Source organism: Ochotona curzoniae, unplaced genomic scaffold (assembly GCF_017591425.1).
Source record: "Ochotona curzoniae isolate NIBS_2020 unplaced genomic scaffold, NIBS_Ocur_1.0 contig_3176, whole genome shotgun sequence".
Taxonomy (NCBI): Eukaryota; Metazoa; Chordata; class Mammalia; order Lagomorpha; family Ochotonidae; genus Ochotona; species Ochotona curzoniae.
The window spans coordinates 1,526,037-1,547,386 of NW_024465746.1; the positions used below are offsets into that span (position 1 = coordinate 1,526,037).

The 21,350-nt window shown below is 42.6% G+C and overlaps 1 protein-coding gene across 2 annotated transcripts in view; it reads right to left on the reverse strand.

Annotated features, from left to right (window-relative positions):
• Positions 1–4,946: 4,946 nt before the first annotated feature.
• Positions 4,947–21,350, reverse strand: part of VAPA (VAMP associated protein A) — a 36,159-nt gene continuing 19,755 nt past the window's right edge. The window contains exons 3-7 of one of the 2 annotated variants that reach the window (XM_040979226.1): positions 19,178–19,281; positions 18,413–18,493; positions 11,810–11,938; positions 6,908–7,081; positions 4,947–5,719 (exon numbers count right to left, since the gene is read on the reverse strand). In XM_040979226.1, the coding sequence (XP_040835160.1) occupies positions 5,561–5,719; positions 6,908–7,081; positions 11,810–11,938; positions 18,413–18,493; positions 19,178–19,281 (647 nt within the window). In that variant the 3' untranslated portion in view covers positions 4,947–5,560. The remainder of the gene's footprint in view (positions 5,720–6,907; positions 7,082–11,809; positions 11,939–18,412; positions 18,494–19,177; positions 19,282–21,350) is intronic. The other variant, XM_040979228.1, reaches the window with a different exon arrangement.

The following is a 21,350-nucleotide window of genomic DNA, read 5'->3' on the forward strand; positions in this document are numbered from 1 at the left end:
TGTTCTTCTGGTCATTCCTCTTTGCAGAATTATCTTAGTAGAAAATCATACCTTAAAATAATATCCCCAGTTGAAGAATTCCAGGATGATCCCACAGTACAAGGGCACCTCCCTTCCAGACATGACTCACTAACTCAATGCATTGAACAGAATCATTAAACTGCTAAAAGAAAGTTAATTTTATTCCAATTTTATCATACAACTCCAATGGCAAGGTACACAGAAGTATTCAAATAACATTGCAAACAATTTTATTCTCAAGCATTTTTAAAGGTATGGTTTCTCAAGTGAAGTTATCTCCCTAAATTTAATTCCAAGTTGCTTCATACACTTTTAGATATTTAACTACATATTACATAGATACACACACTGGATGACAACAGCACACAAGGCAAAATCTGTCCTCCCGATACTAGACTGATGCCTCCCCCATGGCCTTCTAACCCTCACCTCCACTGCCTTCCTAATCCTCACCTCCACTGCCCTCTAACCCTCACCTCCACTGCCTTCTAACCCTCACCCCCACTGCCTTCCAACCCTCACCTCACTGCCTTCTAACCCTCACCTCCACTGCCTTCTAACCCTCACCTCCACTGCCTCCCTAACCCTCACCTCCATTGCCTTCCAACCCTCACCTCCACCGCCTTCTAACCCTCACCTCCACTGCCTTCTAACCCTCACCTCCACTGCCTTCTAACCCTCACCTCCACTGCCTCCCTAACCCTCACCTCCATTGCCTTCCAACCCTCACCTCCACCGCCTTCTAACCCTCACCTCACTGCCTTCTAACCCTCACCTCACTGCCTTCTAACCCTCACCTCCACTGCCTTCCAACCCTCACCTCCACTGCCTTCTAACCTTCACCTCCACTGCCTTCCTAACCCTCACCTCCACTGCCTTCCAACCCTCACCTCCACTGCCTTACTAACCCTCACCTCACTGCCTTCCAACCCTCACCTCCACTGCCTCCCTAACCCTCACCTCCATTGCCTTCCAACCCTCACCTCCATTGCCTTCCAACCCTCACCGCCACTGCCTCCCTAACCCTCACCTCTACCGCCTTCTAACCCTCACCTCCACTGCCTTCTAACCCTCACCTCCACTGCCTTCTAACCCTCACCTCCACTGCCTCCCTAACCCTCACCTCCATTGCCTTCCAACCCTCACCTCCACTGCCTTACTAACCCTCACCTCACTGCCTTCTAACCCTCACCTCACTGCCTTCTAACCCTCACCTCCACTGCCTTCCAACCCTCACCTCCACTGCCTTCTAACCCTCACCTCCACTGCCTTCCTAACCCTCACCTCCACTGCCTTCCAACCCTCACCTCCACTGCCTTACTAACCTTCACCTCCACTGCCTTCCAACCCTCACCTGCACTGCCTTCCAACCCTCACCTCCACTGCCTTCTAACCCTCACCTCCACTGCCTTCCTAACCCTTACCTCACTGCCTTCCAGCCCTCACCTGCACTGCCTTCCTAACCCTCACCTCCACTGCCTTCTAACCCTCACCTCCACTGCCTTCCAACCCTCACCTCCACTGCCTTCCAACCCTCACCTCCACTGCCTTCCAACCCTCACCTCCATTGCCCTCTAACCCTCACCTCCACTGCCTTACTAACCTTCACCTCCACTGCCTTCTATTCCTCACCTCCACTGCCTTCCAACCCTCACCTCCAGGTCACAGGAATGTACTAACAGCAGCAACTTCGGTGCTCAGGCTGTACAACACACTGCCATTACTTTCCCTCTTAATCCATATATATTTTTTAAACTTACGTCACTAAAGAATATCTCCTTCCTCTAACCCCACATCACCCCAAAAACATTTTCTGCATAACCCCTTATTCTCTGTAGAACTATAAACAGAATTCAGACTACAATTTTAAAAAGCAAGTATCTGCTTTCAAGAACCATTTAAGCCCAGGGGAGCATGCTGAGAATACAAAAGGCCACACTCTCTGTCAATCCTACAGCACTTCTTACAACACAAGTATGTTTGTTCACAAATGTCCACTTGACTTACAGCGTGAGGTCAGTTACGGGTTTCCCTTCACTTCTTTGTAAAAATAAAAATTTGAAAATCTAATCCCCCCAATTCAGTACTTGACCTGAGAGATAGTCAGCAGCACCACTCAACTGCCTTCCATGCCATTGGAGTAAGCTTAGCCTCCAACCTGCCCCGTCCCACACTGCAGGCAAGCACACATCTAGGTCACATGTGCCCTCTGGGGACCACGTGTGTTAACACAAAACTAAGACCTGGCATTGATCAGCACATTGGAAATTTGTACTTGGAAGTGACCTACATTGACAGTCTAAGAAACGTATGACAGACCAGTTTCCTTGCTGGGTCATCACTCTGCATATCTGGAAAATGCTAACTGAAAGCAAAGTCCACAAACTTTCTCAATTCCTTATTTCTGTACTTACAGCTCCTGTTTATTTACAAGTAAAAAATCTGCCCTTGTTATTTTTGCAGCATCAACCTTACAGCTTCTGCATGAAGCACTAGCGACAGGCAACTCCTGCGATTTACAAGTAAACGAAGACTCTGAAGTTTCTCTGTACTGCCAAAGTCTTCATTCTGTCCTGTATGCGTCCTGGGCATTTACAAGGGTAACAAGCAGCTTGTGGCTGTTGGATGAGAATGACCGGAACCTTGTGTCTTAAAAATGCCATGTCGTTGCTCCACCCCAGTGCAACTAGGTTAGTAGTTCTGGGAGACCTGCTTAGGTGCCAGTTACCGCGTGCAAGCCCGGGGTGAGTTAATGAACGTACTGCAGCAGTTGATAACCACTGCAAAAAACTCGATTATGCAGTAGCATGCCCTGGACCTCCTTTCCACATGGAAAAACATGGGAATAACTAGAAAACAAAAACCTTTCCAAAGAAACGCACGAATGAGGACATGCCTAACAGAAAGAGGAAATATCTGGAAGCTAGGCCATTCAAGTGATAGAAAATGTCCGCAACCTTAATGCTGTAAAAATGAAGCACTCTGTGGTCACTTAAACACTTGGTTTTTAAGTCAAAAACATAGAATACAAAGTTGTAGTTTCCAATTACACTTAAGCATTAATATTATAGGAAAATAAACCAAATGTATGTGTGTAGTGGAGAACTTTGTATTTTGTAAGCTGCCTAAAATACACTATTTCTACCACCAGAAATCAAAGACAAAAACTTTTTTTCCCTTACCCTACTAAGTCCCACATTTCCAGTGCTACAAATATTTCAATGACAATGTCAAAGCCACTACAACTAGTAAGACTGGGAGACGTAGGGGGCTGAGGATGCACATCGCAGCTGGCTCCTGTACAGGAATCGCCCGTCAGCTGTCCTCAGCCCTGCACCAGCGAGAGCGCGGTCAGAACTGCGGCTGACCATCAACAACCAACGGTGAGCACCGTGGAAGCCGTCACACACCGCGGGACCAAGGGGCCTCATCGCTGCAAGGAAAACGACACTTCACCACGTTTCCAAACAGTTTATTTATTCACATAACCCCTCCTTGCAACCTACAAAATAAAGATCATTTATTTACCTTCCAACTTTTGTTTAATTCATAAACTAAGCACTGGTCTTTCCCTAACTCTGGTAAAGGTCTATTTGTTCAAATCTACACAGACACACCAAAATTGTTGAATGGGGATGTGCAAAAACACTCCAGGAAAATTATTCCCTAGATCGAGCCTACAGTGGCAGATCACCTGTGGGGAAACATAACCTTTGTCAAATGTTTAACCTGTTGAGATTTGTTTTCAAAGTGGTACCTACCCAAAGATTATAGTTGCAGAACATTGCTAGACCAGATAAGCTCAATTTTAAAGAAATTCTGACCTACGATACCTAGAGGAATTTCTACATGTGATACAAATTTTCCAAAGTCCTTTTCATAAATGGTCACACAGCACACAATCGGGGCACATTTTTCAAACATACGATTCAGTGCTATTTAAAAAGCTAGCGTCCCCTGTGGAAGTAAGGTCAGTCACTTAAAAGGGCATTTCAGTACTAGCAAGTGTATTCCCTGCTTACATATAGCAGCAAGCAGGCAGAAAAAAGCAACAATCTCTACACACAGAAGGAATGAAGACAATTTAATCCATGTATTACTATTACAGCTGGACTCCTTCCAAGTGTTAATTACTAGCAGTAAGATAATGATTGCATTTCATACAATTAAATGACTCTTACAGAATCTGAACATGCTGACATGTAAAAGCCCATATGTACTTTCAAGAAGTACCCAGACTACAACCTACCTCAAAACCAGTGCTGCATAATGCATTTTATAAAGTGCCTACCTAAAAACAAGTGTTCTGTAAGGCTTATTCCTTACCAACACGGGTAGCACTGCTAGCCTAAACAATAAAGTCAGACGCACACGACACCTGTTACACTACCTAGTGACGGGGAATTTCATGAACTTACTAGCACCTTGTATTCGTTACACTTCAGTCATCTGTCAGAGAAAGATGAGAAGGACAAAGTCATTGGTCACAAATTCCCAACTTGCTTATTAATTACCAAAATGACTTACATCAAATCGGGGACAAAAAATGCAGCTGCTTTTAACTATTTTTATGAGCTATCAAGTCATACAAATTGTCAGGCTGGTTAAAAGGTAGTTGAGCAACAAGGAGAGTCAGCCTTAGGAAATGCTGGCAGAGCAGTCCCCGCTGCAGAGAACCCAGCACCCCAACACTCCTGGCATCACTTGGCTGTATTTCTTACAAACAGAGCAGGATTTCCCAAAATACCAAAAGTAGTTTAAAACATGATCAATTCCTTTCCTTAATACAACGAGAACTTCTAACTACAAATACTAGAATATCGAAAAGGGTTTTAATGAAAAATAAGAATGATAAATTTCAAATTTCCATACACAGTGGACACCCTGATTCCCCCCTCCCAATGACACAACAGACACAAACAAGCTATCGAGCAAGAATCTGTTAACAGTTTTATTTTTTTTTTATGTTAAATACCATGGGACAGGATTGTAAGGATGAAAAACTCAGTCAACAATTGCCTCACAAGGGATAAGAAAAATTCTGCCATGATATTAGCAAAGGTAAAGGAGAAAATTTACACTGTAAGAGGCACCATTTCCCCACAGAACACCTTGGCATTTCCTGGATGAGTGGGATTACAATCTGAATAAATCATATTTCAAGAGGTGACAGCAACAGATAAATTTTAAAGGGATTATTAAAATAACATTTACAAGACTCTGAACAATTCGTGAACTCTTATTAAAACCACAAAGAAAGAACAATTCTTTATTTATGAATTTCATAAAGGACTGAGTGTGCAACTGACATCTGCTAGTGATGATCTGATAATATACAATTTGTCCAGTAGCCGAACAGTTTGTTTTTATTGTGTTTTCTAACCGTAAGAGATCATTGAAGGCAAAGCCTATATGACGCTGTACACACAAAAAAAATGGTCACTGCGGGCCGTACTACCAGTGAAATGGTAGGTAAACAAATCTTTTCTGGTCAAGAGGAAAAAAAAAAAAAAAGAAATAGCTCTCTGCATGCTTCACTCTACAAGATGAACTTCCCCAGAAAGAATCCGATGAAGATGGCCGCGATGACGACGAGCAGCGAAGGGAGAGGACTGGTGACGTTCTCTCTGAAGGACGCGGCTGAGGGCGAGCCTGGCTTCTCCGAATGTGCTACCTTTCTGAGCCTTAGGCCTTCATCCTGGGGAGGAGAAAACACAAGCAATATGAAAACCAAACATGCCCAATAACTGAGACTACCGGGGCTAAAAAGCTCAAGACGCAAAGCTGGCTGCCCAAGGCTGGGCACAGAACAAGGATTAATTGCCAACTACCTGCAAATTTTTATTTTCTCTGACCATTCCCACAACGCGCTTAACACCAGAGGTCCCTAACTTCTCAAAAGCAGATGGGCAGCAGGAAAGTGGCAGCTCCCAGTTGGCCTTCCCAGCAGAGGGAAACCGCTGAACCTCTAGGGTGTGCTGTCACCAATGCAGCAGCTTAGATAGGTTAAACACATTCTCCATGTAAACATTTATCAGGACATAACCCCTGCTAAGTTTAAAAGCAACTGTAAACATGAACTGAAACAGTAAACCAGGGAAGGTATTTGGCCTACCAACAGGACACCTGCATACTACAAAGGAGTGTCAGGGTTCAAGACTCAGCCCCTCATCTGTTTCCGGCTGCTTCTGCTGAGCGGAAGCAGGGTGGTGGGCCTGCCTGCTACGTGGGAGCCCCAACTACAGCTCCCAGCTCCAGTCTTGGCCGGCTCAGTCCCGGACAGTTCACACACTCTGGGAATGACCCAGCATGTTGACTTTATCCCTCTGCCTCTTCAACGGCAACAGAAATGTCTAATACTCAGTGCTTATGAGTTGTATCGCTGGACTTTGTGGAGCTGGGCTTTCCGTGGTCTTTCGTTAATCAGTTCCACTTGGGGAGCAGTGATTCCCAGCTTACAGCCCAACACCACCTCAGGCCTGGTCAGCCCTGCTTTCTTCAACCTCACTGCTTGATTCAGGTGGATCTTCTAGATTAAGAACCATGAGGCTCAGAGAAATTAAAAGTAGGAAGTGATCAGCTGGGTCCGTAAAGGAAATGCTAACAGGACCTAATTCCAGACGACAACCTCACGTGAGTGCTGGCTACAGTGGGGGCTGTGAGTCCTGGGCAGGTCAGCAGGACGAGGACACAAGGAGGAGGGGATGCCCACACTGCTGCGGGGCAGCCAGACGTGCCAGCATGCCAAGGGACAGATGGCCTCGAGAGGCCAGGGCCAGCCAGTCCCAGGAGGGTGAAGGAGGAAGAAGCAAGCATACACCTCAAAGGGCCTCGCACTCACGTGTCCTTCCCCTTGGTCTCCGCCAGCCCGACCCACAGCACTTACTCTCAGGTGTCGGTTTTCCTCTGAGAGCTTCATCATTTCTCCCTGAAGTCTTTTACACTCTTCCATGAGCTTCCTTGTTTCGGTGTCATTGAGGGAAACACTGTGAGGTTTTGGCATGGGTCCATCCTGTTTCGATGCATTCAGTGGAGCAGCTTTGCTAGGTTCCATGTCATTCTGCATCAAAAGACATCGGCAATCTTGAACTAATCAAATCCCCGTTAAACAGTCACACTTTCAACAAACAAAAATGTCCACTTTTTTTTTTTTTGCAAAGTTTTGACAATTTTCAATTTCATTAGTAAGAGTTTTTAAGTGCCAAATGTATGACTCAATCATTAAATATTAGCATTTCAATAGTCAAAATAAGCAGCCCACGCCCTCCTCTACTCCCACATCCCTTAGCACCCTCCACCATAGCACTTCTATCATAATAACGTATTTTTGAAGTTCTTTCCTACAACACTTGAAAGGCTGGGAGGGTAACAGCCATTTCTCTGCATGTACCATTAAGCCTAGCACTTTGGCCAATGGCAGTTACTCAATCAAAGCATGCTGAATGACTGATGCCCACCAAAATCCAAGCAATGAAGGTAATTTTCAGTGCTCTGATTCTGCAATTCAAATAAGGTTCCGGGATGTGGGGAGTCTTACCGTAACCATTCCAATGACATTAGCAACTATCCAAGAAAAAACATTTCAAAGAAAACCTCACTGCTACTAACAAGAAAAAAATAAATGAATGGCATACACACTGAATGAACACAAATATATATATATAGGGGGAAAAAAGTGTGATATATCTGTGATCTGAAACTTGCAATTATTAGTAACAGTTTGCTTCAATGCATTGATTAAATATGGAATACACTTAAGTAGCACTTCAGGCTATTTTTAAAACTATGAGGCCCCCCAACTGAATTCTTAAAGGACTTCAAGCTAGAGGCAGAAGCCTGGAAATGAGTCACAAAGGGCAGCTCTTACACAGTCCTAACGCGCATGGCGCAGGGTGCCCCAATAACCTTCATGCTACCATCACGCAGACACCACCATGCACCCTCCAAGAGGGAGGGCCTGACACATCTTTTTCATTTCAGTTAAATTTCCAACTGTGAAACATTTCTTGAAGGCATAAAGCTTATTTGTCATTTAAAGACAGACACTGATAAAATGTTTACTCATTTGTAAAATTACAGGCTGCACAGCTACCATACCATCTCCGCTGCAAAACTTGTAACATATGTAAGGAAACTGTCCAAGAGGCCGATCTGTATTTTGTAGGAACACAGGATTTGCTCAGCACAAGAGAATGATTCAGGTCCAAATGAGGTTCCTGAATACAGCACCAGCTACGTGGCCTGCGAGCAGCCTCTCCCCCGTCGGGCTTCTCAGCTAAGTGTTCCCACAGGAAGCCTATTTCCCATTGCTTCTTTTCGCTCTGGCCAGCATCTGTTCTTCATGTTCATCTCTCTCAGGCCTGTCTAATCCAACCTACACCATCAAAACTCTTTTCCAAACACATTTTACTTTCTGCCAAGACTCTTTCTCCTATTCTTTCCCCCAAATAAGTAACATTCACTTCAAAATTAGCTTTCACCTATGCTTCTGTCCCATGCAAGTACCAGCACAGACGGTAACACAGCTGGCTCCTGCAGGGGCCAGAGCGACAGCCCATCATTTGCTAACAGAACAATCTGTGGGTTCTGGCTAAGATTCTCTCACCACAAAAGCTAAGAAATTGAATGTATATATGTGCATTCAATGGCGAAAAGAAAAAAATTAAAAGAATCATCAAGCTTTTCATAAGTGGATTCTCATTTTAAAATAAACTTTAAACTCTACAAAGATTTTAGCACTATGAAGAAAAGAAAATCATCCCTCATCACATCACATATTGTCCTTCAATATTTTTTTCAAATGAATTCTTATCAAATCAACATTTTTACTTTTCTTTTAAACACACACAAGCTTCATCTTCAGTGACACTGCGTAAGTCATCTACATTACACAGCTTGCCAAAACAGTTAAAGCCTTTTACTTTTGTTAAAAGTGTGTCAGAGGGGCTGGCGCTGTGGTATAGCGGATTAAGCTGTTATCTGAAAAAGAAAAGCACATGAACAAAGCCCTGGCTGCTTCCCAGTGCAGCCCCCACGAAGGTGCCTGGGAAAGCAGGGAAGTCCTTGGGTCCTTGCCATTGGGGGGGGAACGCTGCCTGGAGTCCCTGGCTCCTGAATTCAGCCTGACCCCTTCCCCGCTGCTGCCATCATCTGGGGAATAAACCAGCAGACCAAAGGTCTCTCTCTGCCTTTCAAGTAATTTTTAGCTCTTTGTTAAAATGGTTGCTTTCCATTCTATGCTGTTTTAAATAATACAATGAACAACTCCCTATAATGATAGAATTCTTTTTTTTTTTTTTGGCTAAAATCTATTTTAGTGACATTATACAGCTTTTATAATAAGAAGGTGATGTCATAAACAATTTGTGCAGTATAAACATTAACACTGGAATGCAAAGGATATAGTGAAGCTTAAACATCCTTCAAGTGACTCATTAAGCGGCTTACACAGAGTCACATGCTATATGAAACAGTCAACACACATAGTAGATGCAAAGAAATCTAACTTATTTGTGCATATTTCAAGTATAAGCATTAACAACATAACTGAGCTGCAGGCTAATCCCGCCGTGATCACCAGAAGAGCCCAATGAAACACTAGGCGGGCGGACCCTAAGCACATGTTCAGGAGCTCCATGAGTGAGTTTCGGCTCCAGGACAACAGCTTGCTCCTTGCAAGCTGCTTCACACTGGTCCAGAAAGAGGAGACGGGCTGTTCTGAGAACCATGAAATAAGCGAACTACAGGAATTCAGCATGCTGTGACACTTGGTAAAGTGATGAATAGTGACAGTAATATCATATTTAACACTACAACTCAGACTAAGCCCAAAGGTCAAAGCTGGACATAATTTAAGATGAGGGAACACATCAATCTGGGGTACATTTCCACTGTTTTACATGAGTTTGTGACCTGGAATAGTTCCTCTCCATCTATGAGCTGTACTTTCGTGTTTCTCTTCAATAAGCATCAGAACTTCAATCTAATCCTACAAGTAATTCCACTGGAGGTAATTAAAAAAACAGGGAGCCAGGAACTGAAAATAGCAGGGGAAAGCTGAGACTCCACACGGAGAGGGGGCGTGCCCACAAAGGGGGTAGCAACGATAACAGATGGATGAATTGTCAAAGGCAGAAATAAGGTCTTCACCTGTGACTCATTTTATGAAACCTTTTTCTACTGTAAAAAATTTACCGTTTCTCTGGGACAACTTTCGGAACAATTCCCAAAAGTAAGTAACTCCAAATGATAAAATTTTAAAGCAAAAATGAGCAACCGGCATCAGGCCTAGTTACTGTTGAGACGCTCCCGTCTCCTGAGCACTAGACTCTGGGTCCAAGGCCGCCGCTGCCCTCCCCTCCAGCTCCTTCCAGCGCATCCTGACAGGCAGCAGCCGATGGCTCCGGCACACGAGCCCTGCCATGACCGAGCTCCCCGGGGCTGGCTTCATCCTGACCCAGGCCCAGCAGCACCAGTGTCAGTCAGGAGTGAACCAGAGGATGAGAGCTTCAGATTGTCATTTTGCTCACTGATCTTCGTGTTACACACCACAACAATGCAGCCCCACCAGACAGGGGTGACGACTGAGGCAGCTGTGGCTCTAACACCCTGTAAGGATTCCAGACTGACTCTGGATCCCAGCTCCAGCCACTACCAAGTCCTCATCACCATGGACATTTGAACAGGAAATGAGTTCACTCACTCTTCATCTTAAATAAGCCTTTGTATTCATAGACTCTCAAAACCAAAGCACAAACTCAACAGATTCAACAGGTTCAATCTGTTGGGGTTCCTAAAGCTTCCAGTAATAAAGAAATGGTGAAGGGATTATAACACACACATTATACCACCAAGACTCATTGTCATTAAGCAACACAAAAAGCAAATCAAAAATAAATCATGGAGGGCCCAGCGGCGTGGTCTAGTGGTTAAAGTCCTCGCCTTGAACACATCAGGATCCCTTCCATATGGGCGCTGGTTCTAATCCCGGCAGCCCTGCTTCCCTTCCAGCTCCCTGCTTGTGGCCTGGGAAAGCAGTCGAGGACGGCCCAAGGCTTTGGGACCCTGCACCCGTGTGGGAAATCCGGAGGAGTCTCCTGGCTTCGGATCAGCATAGCATCGGCCGTTGCGCTCACTTGGGGAGTGAATCATCAGACAGAAGATCTTCCTTTCTGTCTCTCCTCCTCTCTATATATCCGCCTTTCCAATAAAAAAATAATAAAAATAAAAACCTTTAAAAAAAATAAATAAATCTTAAAAATAAATAAATCATGGACCAAATAAGGTTTTTAGGACTTTACTATAAATCCCCCCAAACGTGAGCTTTGTGAATAACCAATTAGGACAGTTAAGGAGGAGGTTACCTTATTTGTGTCTGATGGCAAAATACAAAGGAATAATTTCGTGTCCCCTTTTTTATATAACCTGCTCCTACTTACTGCTACAACAGTGCTATCTTCCTCACAGAAGCCCACTTTTCAGAGTCCGCTCCCATACCTCAGTCACAGGACCAACTATATATACCAACTTCAGAATGTTCATGGCCACATTTGTCCTGTTCATCACTGTGATTTTATCAAAAAACATTTTTGTTTGGAGTAAATTTGCTTGTGTGCATTTTTAGTGCTTTGCGCTTCTACTGCAATTTTAAACATAGTTAAAAATTTCAATTCTCCCTCCTTCATATACACAACACCATCATCTGCTAGTTATCTACATTAACTAAAACCAGTACTAGTTATCTACATTAACTTAAACCAGGAACACTGGCAGACTCCCTAAAACAAACCTTCTGCTTCTCCTGTTTGAACACATGTCCCCTGGGCTCACTCCTCGCGTGATAACTGGCAGGTGCTGCCCCTGTGTCGCTGCTGCTCCTTGGCGTGGCAGGCGGAGCAGTCCCTGGCGGAGGCACACCCTGAGAGGCCATGGGAAACACATGCTCAGAGTCGCACCAGACTTTGACTTTTCCTGTATGCTATTGGGAATGACTGACACACAAAGCATTAGCCTCTACAACATTCAAAGTGTACTCTATATACACGTGTTAGCATAAAAACAAAGTTAGCAACTACGTTACAGCAAGAACTAAGGAAGAACTGTGAACTAGCTTTTATATTACTTCTCAATCAAAATTAAATTTGATCTATTTGCATTAGGCCCACTTAATTAATGTATATACGTATTACATTTATGCTAGCTTAACAGTCTTCAAATGAAATGAACACATTCTAGATCTAACTCTGTGACTTTTTTTTTCATTATTTAATATTTGGTTTTTTACTAATTAATAATTGGAAAACAAGCACTTTCAACTCCAGTAATAATTTTTTTCCTTTGAGACTCAAATACATAATGATTCATGAACTTTCTTTTGTATTCAAAAACTCAACCAACACTCACACACAGGCATCCTATGTCAATCGATGCAGAACTCCGAGTTCCCTCGCCAACTCCTCCAAGGCCTCTGGAGCACAGGACAGCCTTCTAAACGACCAACACCTGCAGCTAGTCCACCTGTTCTTCGTCTCAACAGGAGATAACATATCTAACCATAAAATGTAATGTCTTTTTTCACAAGTCAGGAAATGCCTGTGTTTACAATCTTTCAATCTTCAATGAAACAAGGAAGTCCCTCCACCCCTCCCCCTTTTTCTCCTTTAGAAGAGACCTGGTAATTCAGGAACCCATTTTGATCGAGGCAGTGCTGCTGCATCTACCCCGCCAGCAATGCCGGAGATCACCAGCCAGCTCAGGAGCAGCACCAGAAACAACCGGAGCCCAGCTGAAGTCACTGAAACACGTGCAGCCACACACCTGCTGCTCCACGACGTCACACAGTCAACGCATCTCAGTGTACTTAAGGATGTACTCGCGTATTCCTGACTCCCAGGGATAATTATTAACAGTGCTGCTTTTATCCTAAAATCAAAGAGTTCATAAGACCTAAACCTGGGAGCAAATTCCCAAAAAGATGCCCACACTCTAATAATGATTCAAATGAATTAGAACTGTTTTCTCTACAAAAATAAAAACATTCTCTATTTCCTGGGTTGGTTCTTTTTATTATCCTGGAAGAGACTCGCAAAAATTCAACATTTTCCTAACTAAATATTCAGTATCAAGATCTGACATGCCTGGAGAAAAAAAAAAAAAACCCAACAAATAACGTCTTTTCTCATTTCAGAATGTATAAAATATCCAAGCATATCTAAGGACAATCAAATCAGTACACACCAACACACTGTTTAAATTAAGCTTCAATATGCTTCTCCTGTGGGGCGGCAGGAAGGCAGGGATGGAGAGCTGTAAACTAAGCAACATCAAGATCATAAAGATTTGCTATCCATATATAGGAAAACATCTCTGTGACAGCTACTATGGAATCCATCCGCTAGAGAACATCCCTACATTCTGACAGACTCTTTAAAGTAAATGTAACCAAAACTTGACAATCCTGAAACACAGTGGCTATGTTAATTAGTTCTATTGTGGAAATCATCTCACAAGATCTACATACATGGAAACAAAAACACAGTAAGCTAAATGTGTAATGTCTACTGTTCTGTCTAAACACTTTAAAAAGGCTGGACTCAAATATATACACCAACCAGAATTATATTAAAAAGTAAGATGTTTAATAACAATTTAAAAGCTAAAATGAATGGTTGCTAAAGCTAACATGTATAAGACTAAACATGAAGGAATACAGTATGAAAAGATAGCAAAGAGCTTTGTTACATAAAAATCTAAACTGGAGCATATTTTGTATTCTAGTTTTAAAAAACTACTACCCATAGTTTTCAGAGCATTTCCATTCCTCTTGTGGATGTGGGAATGCATTTTTGGTCACCCTTTATCAAATTGTGTAAGTCAGGATTCACCTTCATGTACTCTTTTATCAACTTATCTGAAATAAACTAACTATGTTTAGTTATAGTAATGCTTTAATTTCCAAAACAAATTTTGAACTAAAAAAAGTACAAATACAGGATGAAGGTGATAAATAATTACATATTGGTGCTAGAAAGCAGCCACAATAATTTTTAGACAATTAAATGATTTCATCTCTAGACAAAACAGAAGTGGAAATGGCAAGATACCAACAGGGACAGGAATGAGAAGTATGAAAGAGGCATTTTGTATATGCTTTTTAAATAAGAAGTTTCACCGTTAATAACTGTTATAATAAATAATAAACAACAAACACTTTCTTGTAACTTCTGCACTATCATGAAAATTTCAGATTTGGTAATCTGAGGCTTCCTATTTTCCACGAAGGATGGAATTTCAAAGATACTGAAATAATCAGTAACAACCAGGTGAAGCTAAAGCAGTGCCTGGTTACACTGAACTAAAAGGAACATTTCTCACAAATCAACATGTCTTCAAGGACATCTGTAGGCTCATAGAAGCACAAGAACAAGTTTAAGCATCATGTTTTCAAACGTGTATTTTATCTGTATCAGGTCTAAATATTCTATCAATGAATTATGTTACATTAAATACAAAGGGGATACTGAGTTAAACATACTTATTTACTGTAGGACCTCTTCTCAGAGCCTTTAATATGAAATACATGATTCCCTTGGGGAAAATGGTATTTGCAGAATATTCCAACTTCACTTTTGAAAAGCTCTTCTACACAGTTGTGCTTAGTACTTTAGTGGTCTACAATGTTCATGGCATGTAATTTTTATATATTTGAATTGCATAAAATTGAAATAGTGACAACTGAAATCTTAGTCTTTTCTATATATAAAACTTAACTGTAAAATCCAAACACATAAGAGTATCTATTAACAGTAAGACAAGTTAACCATGCAATTATAACCAATACTTATGGCTCTTAAGCTGGTTCACAGACGTTCCAGCCCCTGTTCCTAAAGACCATTATTGGCTTTCAAACGTTCCAAATTATCCATGAAGTTCAACAATATATCCCAGCCATAAATTAACACAAAGTATAAAAAGGATTATGTCATGTGCTGTCCACATGATTTTATCATTACAATTTCACATTTAAAGAAGCACTTGCAAATAAATACAAATGCCCTTCCCTCCACTTCTAATCTTCGCCAAAACAAATCTGATTCAACAGAAATTCTGAAAAAAATTGGAAATCAATTTTATTACAGTGTGCCCAGACTCTGGTTTTGAGCTACCACCTCCCTGAGAGATAGCTCAGAGCTTCAAGAAATGGCCACAACTATAGGTCCAGGTGTCGACATCATTAGAGTTCTCAAAGGCTACCAGGTCAAGTGGACTTAAAGCCAACAGGAAAGATCAGCCAATGTGAACACCTCCATTACGTACAGCACTAATTAGCAGACCTACTCAGATTTTCTCAGTCAATTTCATTGATGTTTGAGGCTGGATTCTCTGTTGTGAAAGCTGCTTCAGAGGAAACTGAAGCATCTTTGGCGTCCAGCCTCCAGATACCGGCTAGCTGTGACAACACGTACGTCTACATAGTCTCTGGTAGGCAAGATGATTGCTTCTGGACAAGAACCACCCTTACAACGAACCAAACTGACTGTTCACTGCCTCCTTGACAGGACACCACCTACAGCCATGTCCGACCACCTCCATCCCAGGAAAACCAATGTAATGGAACTGCCATAGCCTACTTTCAGAAAATACCAACAGACAAAAAGTTAAATAACACCACAAACATGCAATCAGCAAAATCTAGTCTGTGAGAAAGCAAACCTAATTACTGTAGGACCTAATCTACAGAGTGAGATTAAAGAAACATCACCCAACAACTGACCATGGATTTCATTTTCATCTCAAATCAAACTAACTGCAAAAAAAAATTTTTTTTTTTTAAGATTTACTTCTTGTTACTGGAAAGGCAGATTTACAGAGAGAAGGAGAGACATAAAGATGTTCTATCTGCTGGTTCACTCACCCACCTACCAAGTGGCCACAATGGCTGGAGCTGAGCTTTTAAGATGTGAAGCCGGGAGTCAGGTCCCTGGGTCTCCCACACGGGCACAGGGTTCCAAGGCCCCAGACCACCCTCAACTGCTCTTCCAGAACACAAGCCAGATGGGAAGTAGAGCAGCAGGATATGAATTGGTGTCCATATGGGGAAACGGTGCCAATATGGGGAACCAGTGCCCACACAGGACCCCAGCCACTAGCCACACAGCTCTAGCCCCATAAAACTTTTTAAATGACATTTGCTAGGCAAGTCTGAATGCTGTCTGGACAACATGAGAATAACAATGTGTCAGATTTTTAAGGATATAGCAACAGCATCATTATTAAGAGCTGTTTTATCCTGTTTTTAAAAGTCCTGTGAGAAGAGCAAAGGTTAGCGTCTAGTTTAAGATGCTTACATTCCACACTGGAGTGCCTGCACTCAATTCTCAGCTCTAGCTCGTGACTCCTTCCAACGAGGACAAACAGCAGAGCCAGCTCCAGGGGTAGCGTTCTTGCCACCCAGGTGGGAGGCCTGTGTACTGAGCGCCTGGCTCCTGGCTTCAAGCTCAGCCCCAGCCATTTCAGGGATCCGGGCAGTGAATCACTAGATGGGTGTGCCCTCTCAGTTATTCTGTCTCTCAAATAAACTGACAAGCTAAAAGATGTGCACTGATAAGAGAGCATTCCAAAATCAGTGAAAAATGGAAGAGATAAGGTTATTGTCATGTGCAGATTTTTGAAACCCAGGCATATTGTGTCCACAGCAGTCCTTTTCCAGCCACTGTTAAAGTGCTCTATAATCAGATGAAATTATGTAATTTTAGTGAGATTGGCCTTAAAATAATATGAGATGGGAAATAGTGATGTAAAAATAAAACCACAAACTGGGAAACATCAGGGCTGGTCATCGGTCCACAGTACTCCTCCTACCTGCCTTTGCAAAGTGTTTCCAAAACACCTAGTTTTCAAGATAAAAAATAATCTTCAGATGATTTTCTTTAACTTTATAGCTCTCATTCCCAAGGAGTTCAGTTAGTGGAAATGCATACTGTTCATCATTAAGGCTCAGAACAAGATACTCCCTCGAGAACTCGGAAGTCCCTCAACATCTTCGGCTTACTGACAATATCAGCTCTGAAAGGGTTCCAGGCCCAAACTACTTCTGCTCATACAGCACGGTGGGGGATTCAAAAACTCTTGAAACTCTGATAGTTTTCCAAGCACTGCAGCAGATCCCTAACTGCTCTCCTGGTTAAGTATTGTGGGTGACACCTGCATGGCAGTGCGCACGCCTTCCTCCACGAGGCAGTAAACACCAGGCTCCGTTCACAGCCCTATCATTTTCATCAACAACTTCAGCTTTCAAATACAATGAGAGCTACTCTTACAATTTATCACATTCATCTATATTTATCAGATCACGGGCTAAAGAAATATTCTAAGGGAGAAAACACCCTAACAATATGCTAAGGTTGCCTTCTTTCCAGTAAAAAGTGCTATTCAAGCTACTGGTTTCCCTGCAGTCTAAGCAAAAGACAAACTCCAAACGGGCAGCATAATCATGCCACATTTTCTTGCTTGGGGCAAATGCCTCACAATTTCTTTGAAAGAGAATCTTAATAAATAATTTGACCAAGAACACGCAACACCATCAGAACATTTCCATTCCGTTTACCCAGAACAAACACAAATGACCTCCAGATCAAACCAAACTGTGCCCAGGAATTCATCTGCCCATGTCACTCTGTATATTAAAGCACTCCCTGCCAAAAGTCCACAGTATTATTGAAATCTTACCCACGGACCAAAGAACAAGATTCACATTCACAATCCAAAGAGGAAAAGGAGAAGTGCACACTGCATACACCCACAGCCTTCCGGGCTGGCTCGTCTCACACACAGCCGTAGTGCTCCGTTTTCCACTCACTCACACTAATCACTAAGCAACAACAACTATTCACTAAAGAATAAAACGAGATATATTTTGACCTAGAATAATCGCCAAAATACTCTGGAATAGCTACACTTGGAAAACAAATTGCTTATCCATCTAAATTAAAACTTTTATCCTCAAGACTGTTGCCAAGAGAGCAGTTTGTGACTGCTCTTTAAATATATTTATAAATACACACTTCAGTATCATTCAAAAAAAACAAAACTTTAAAGTTATTTAATGGCAAAAATTTGGCAGAAATAAATGGTTCTTCCCCATCATATAGCTTGGACCTAAAAGTGACTATTTTTCTTCTTGGACAAACACAATGCTATAAAACAGAGCAAAACAAAGACCAAACAAAAGTAAAAACACACACTCTCACACACACAGTTTTTAAAACTTAAAATCAGCCTGAATTTCATTAAGTAGAACAGTGATACCACATACACAAAGCCAAAAGTAAAAGTAAAGTTAATCAAATCAATAGCTCGGCAACTTTTGATTTTCTTACACTTTTCTACTTACCAATTTATCATTTTCATTGGGCATTTCAAATACACATCTCAATTTAGAATCCATTAATTCATCAGGTTTTGCCTCTTTCCACTAAAAATAAACAAATCCAGATATTAAACACAGGAGTTAGTTTCCCTCAAGAGCAGAGCTGCTGGAAAGTTCGCACGCGTGCACGTATGTGTGTGTGTGTGTGTGTGTGTGTGTGTGTGTGTAACTCATGGGACACACTTCTACCCTCCGCAGTGAGCAGTGTCACTGCTGTGTGTGTGTGTGTGTGTGTGTGTGTGTGCACGTGCACACGCGTGTGTATAACTCATGGGATACGCTGCCTTCTGCAGTGAGCACGGTGTCAATGCTGTGTGTGTGTGTGTGTGTGTGTGTGTGTGTGTGTGTGTAGCTCACAGGACACGCTGCTACCCTCCACAGTGAGCACGGTGTCACTGCTGTGTGTGTGTGTGTAACTCACGGGACACGCTGCTACCCTCCGCAGCGAGCACGGTGTCACTGCTGCTCCTGAAGTTCACAGAACCTTAACAGAGAGCAGTGTAGCCTCACTGATACCACTAAGGGTTACACAACTTTGTTCTTAGCAATAGCCATGTTATACTTCTAATAGACACTATTTAAAAATCATTCTTAGAATTCTGGATTATCTGTAATAATTTTTTATTAAACTATTTTTAAAATCATTTTTTCTAATGAGAATTAATCAAAACCAAATGTTTTAAATAACACTCCCCCAAATACATTCTGCTCAAGTTCTCCCATACTTACCACAGCTTCCATATCTGAAGTGTTCGGTGGAGCAAAAATGGTCTGTACCATAAACTTGTGTTTACTTTTTTCGTTCGGATCATAGTCAAAGGGCTGTAGCATTACTAAATAAGGAGAAAAAACACATGACATTGCCTTCCATAGCTGTTAGTTTATTTTTACTATGACTTCATTCATTACTATACAAATTAAAAAAAAAAAAAAAACAGGAAGGGCTCAAGAATAAATGTCAACTTATTCACACTGAAGATCCATATTCAACTCCATTTTATTTTACAATAACCCACATCCTCATTTGCTTTCGTCACTTTAGAAAAAGATTTATTTATTTGAAAGACAAAGTTACACAGACAGGCAGAAAGACAGAAAGAGAGCTTGCACCCACTGGTTCACTCCCCAAGGGGCCACAACAGCCAGAAACAGGCTCATTTGCAACCAGGAGCCAGGAGCTTCTTCCAGGTCTCAAAAGTGCCTTTCAAATAAATAAATACATCTTTAAGGGACTATATTAATGTGCTAACACAGAGGAAGATTGGCGGGAGGAACAAATAAATACAGAAATATTGGAACTAGAAAAGATCTTACAAGATTTATAAGATCATTCGTTTCTATCGGTTAAGCTTTTGTCAGAGCCACTACTGTGGCCTAGCAGGTAAAGCCATCTCTTGTGACACCCCACGTGGGTGTGTGGGTCCCCGCCACAGAGGCAGAGACCCAGAGCAAACTCCTGGTGCCAGCCTGATTCCACCTGGGCCACTGCAGACACGAGGAGTGAACAAACGGACATGATCTCTCTCTCTCTCTCTCTCTCTCTCCCTCCCTCCCTCCCTCCCTCCCTCCCTCCCTTCTTCCCTCTCTCTTAACCATCAAACAACTCTTTTTAAAAAATGTTTCCAAGGATCAAATGATAGGAAAAAACGTCATGTAGTCTAGATAAAACAAATAAACCGAAATAAACCCATCTTCTTCCCATCTACCCTAAAGCTTAACGATGCAGAAACCAACATGCAGACTGCAATCCTGCCTGCATCTCCGGCCGTCTTCACCAGCGGTTCACGACAACCCGGCCTGCCAGGAGGCCACTCCTCACAGGCCAGCTGAGACACCTGACCCAGAGGTCCTCACACTTTCTGAGGAAGGACTCTACCCTTTACTGCCTTTGTAGCCAGGTTCCACTTCAAATTACTCTCAATGTAGCTGCTGTTGGCTTAAGCAAAATGGTAGCTAACTGTTATAATTGCTTGTAAATATTTCTAGGATTATCCAGGCACTTTTAAAGATTTATTTTTATTATTGGGAAGTTAGATTTACAGAGAAGCAGAGACAGAAAGGTCTTCTATTCACCAGCTCACTCCCCAAGCGACCACACGACCAGAGCTGAGCCAATCCGAGGCCAGGAGCCTCTTCCGGGCCTCGCGTACAAACTGCAAGGTCCCAAGGCTTTGGGCTGTCCTCGACTGCTTTCCCAGCCACAAGCAGGGAGCTGGATGGGAAATGGATCAGCCAGGATACGAAGTGGCATCCATATGAGATCCTGGCACATGCAAGGCAAGAACTTTAGCCAGTAGGCTACTGCACCAGGAGACCTACAGACGCTTTTTCAATGTATACAATTTGAGGTCATATCCCTAGAGACTGTAACCTGGAAAAGATGAATTCATGTGTATTCCCTGCTTTATTCCAACCCTGTGAGCTGGAGTATTCCCTTGTAAATAAAATACATGGAGCCACACACATTCTCACACTTGGTTCCTATTTCTCTGTCCATATCAGATGATACAAGACTGTTGGAAACAAAACAAACAACAACAACAAAAAGTTTACGGGGCCCTGCAGCATGGCCTAGTGCCTAAATCCTCGCCTTCAATGTGCCAGAAGCCCATATGGGCACCAGTTCATGTTCTGAATACTCCACTTCCCATCCAGCTCCCTGCCTGTGGCCTGGGAAAGCAATGGCGGACGGCCCAAAGCCTTGGGATCCCACACTCGCGTGGGAGACCCAGAGGAAGCTCCTGGCTCCTGGCTTAAGATGTGCTCAGTTCTGGCTGCTGTAGCCACTTGGGGAGGAGGATCTTTCTCTGTTTCTCCTTCTCTCTCTGGATCTGACTTTTCAATGAAAATGAATAAATCTTTAAAAAACAAAGAAAAGTTCATGTAAGGCATTGACTGGCAC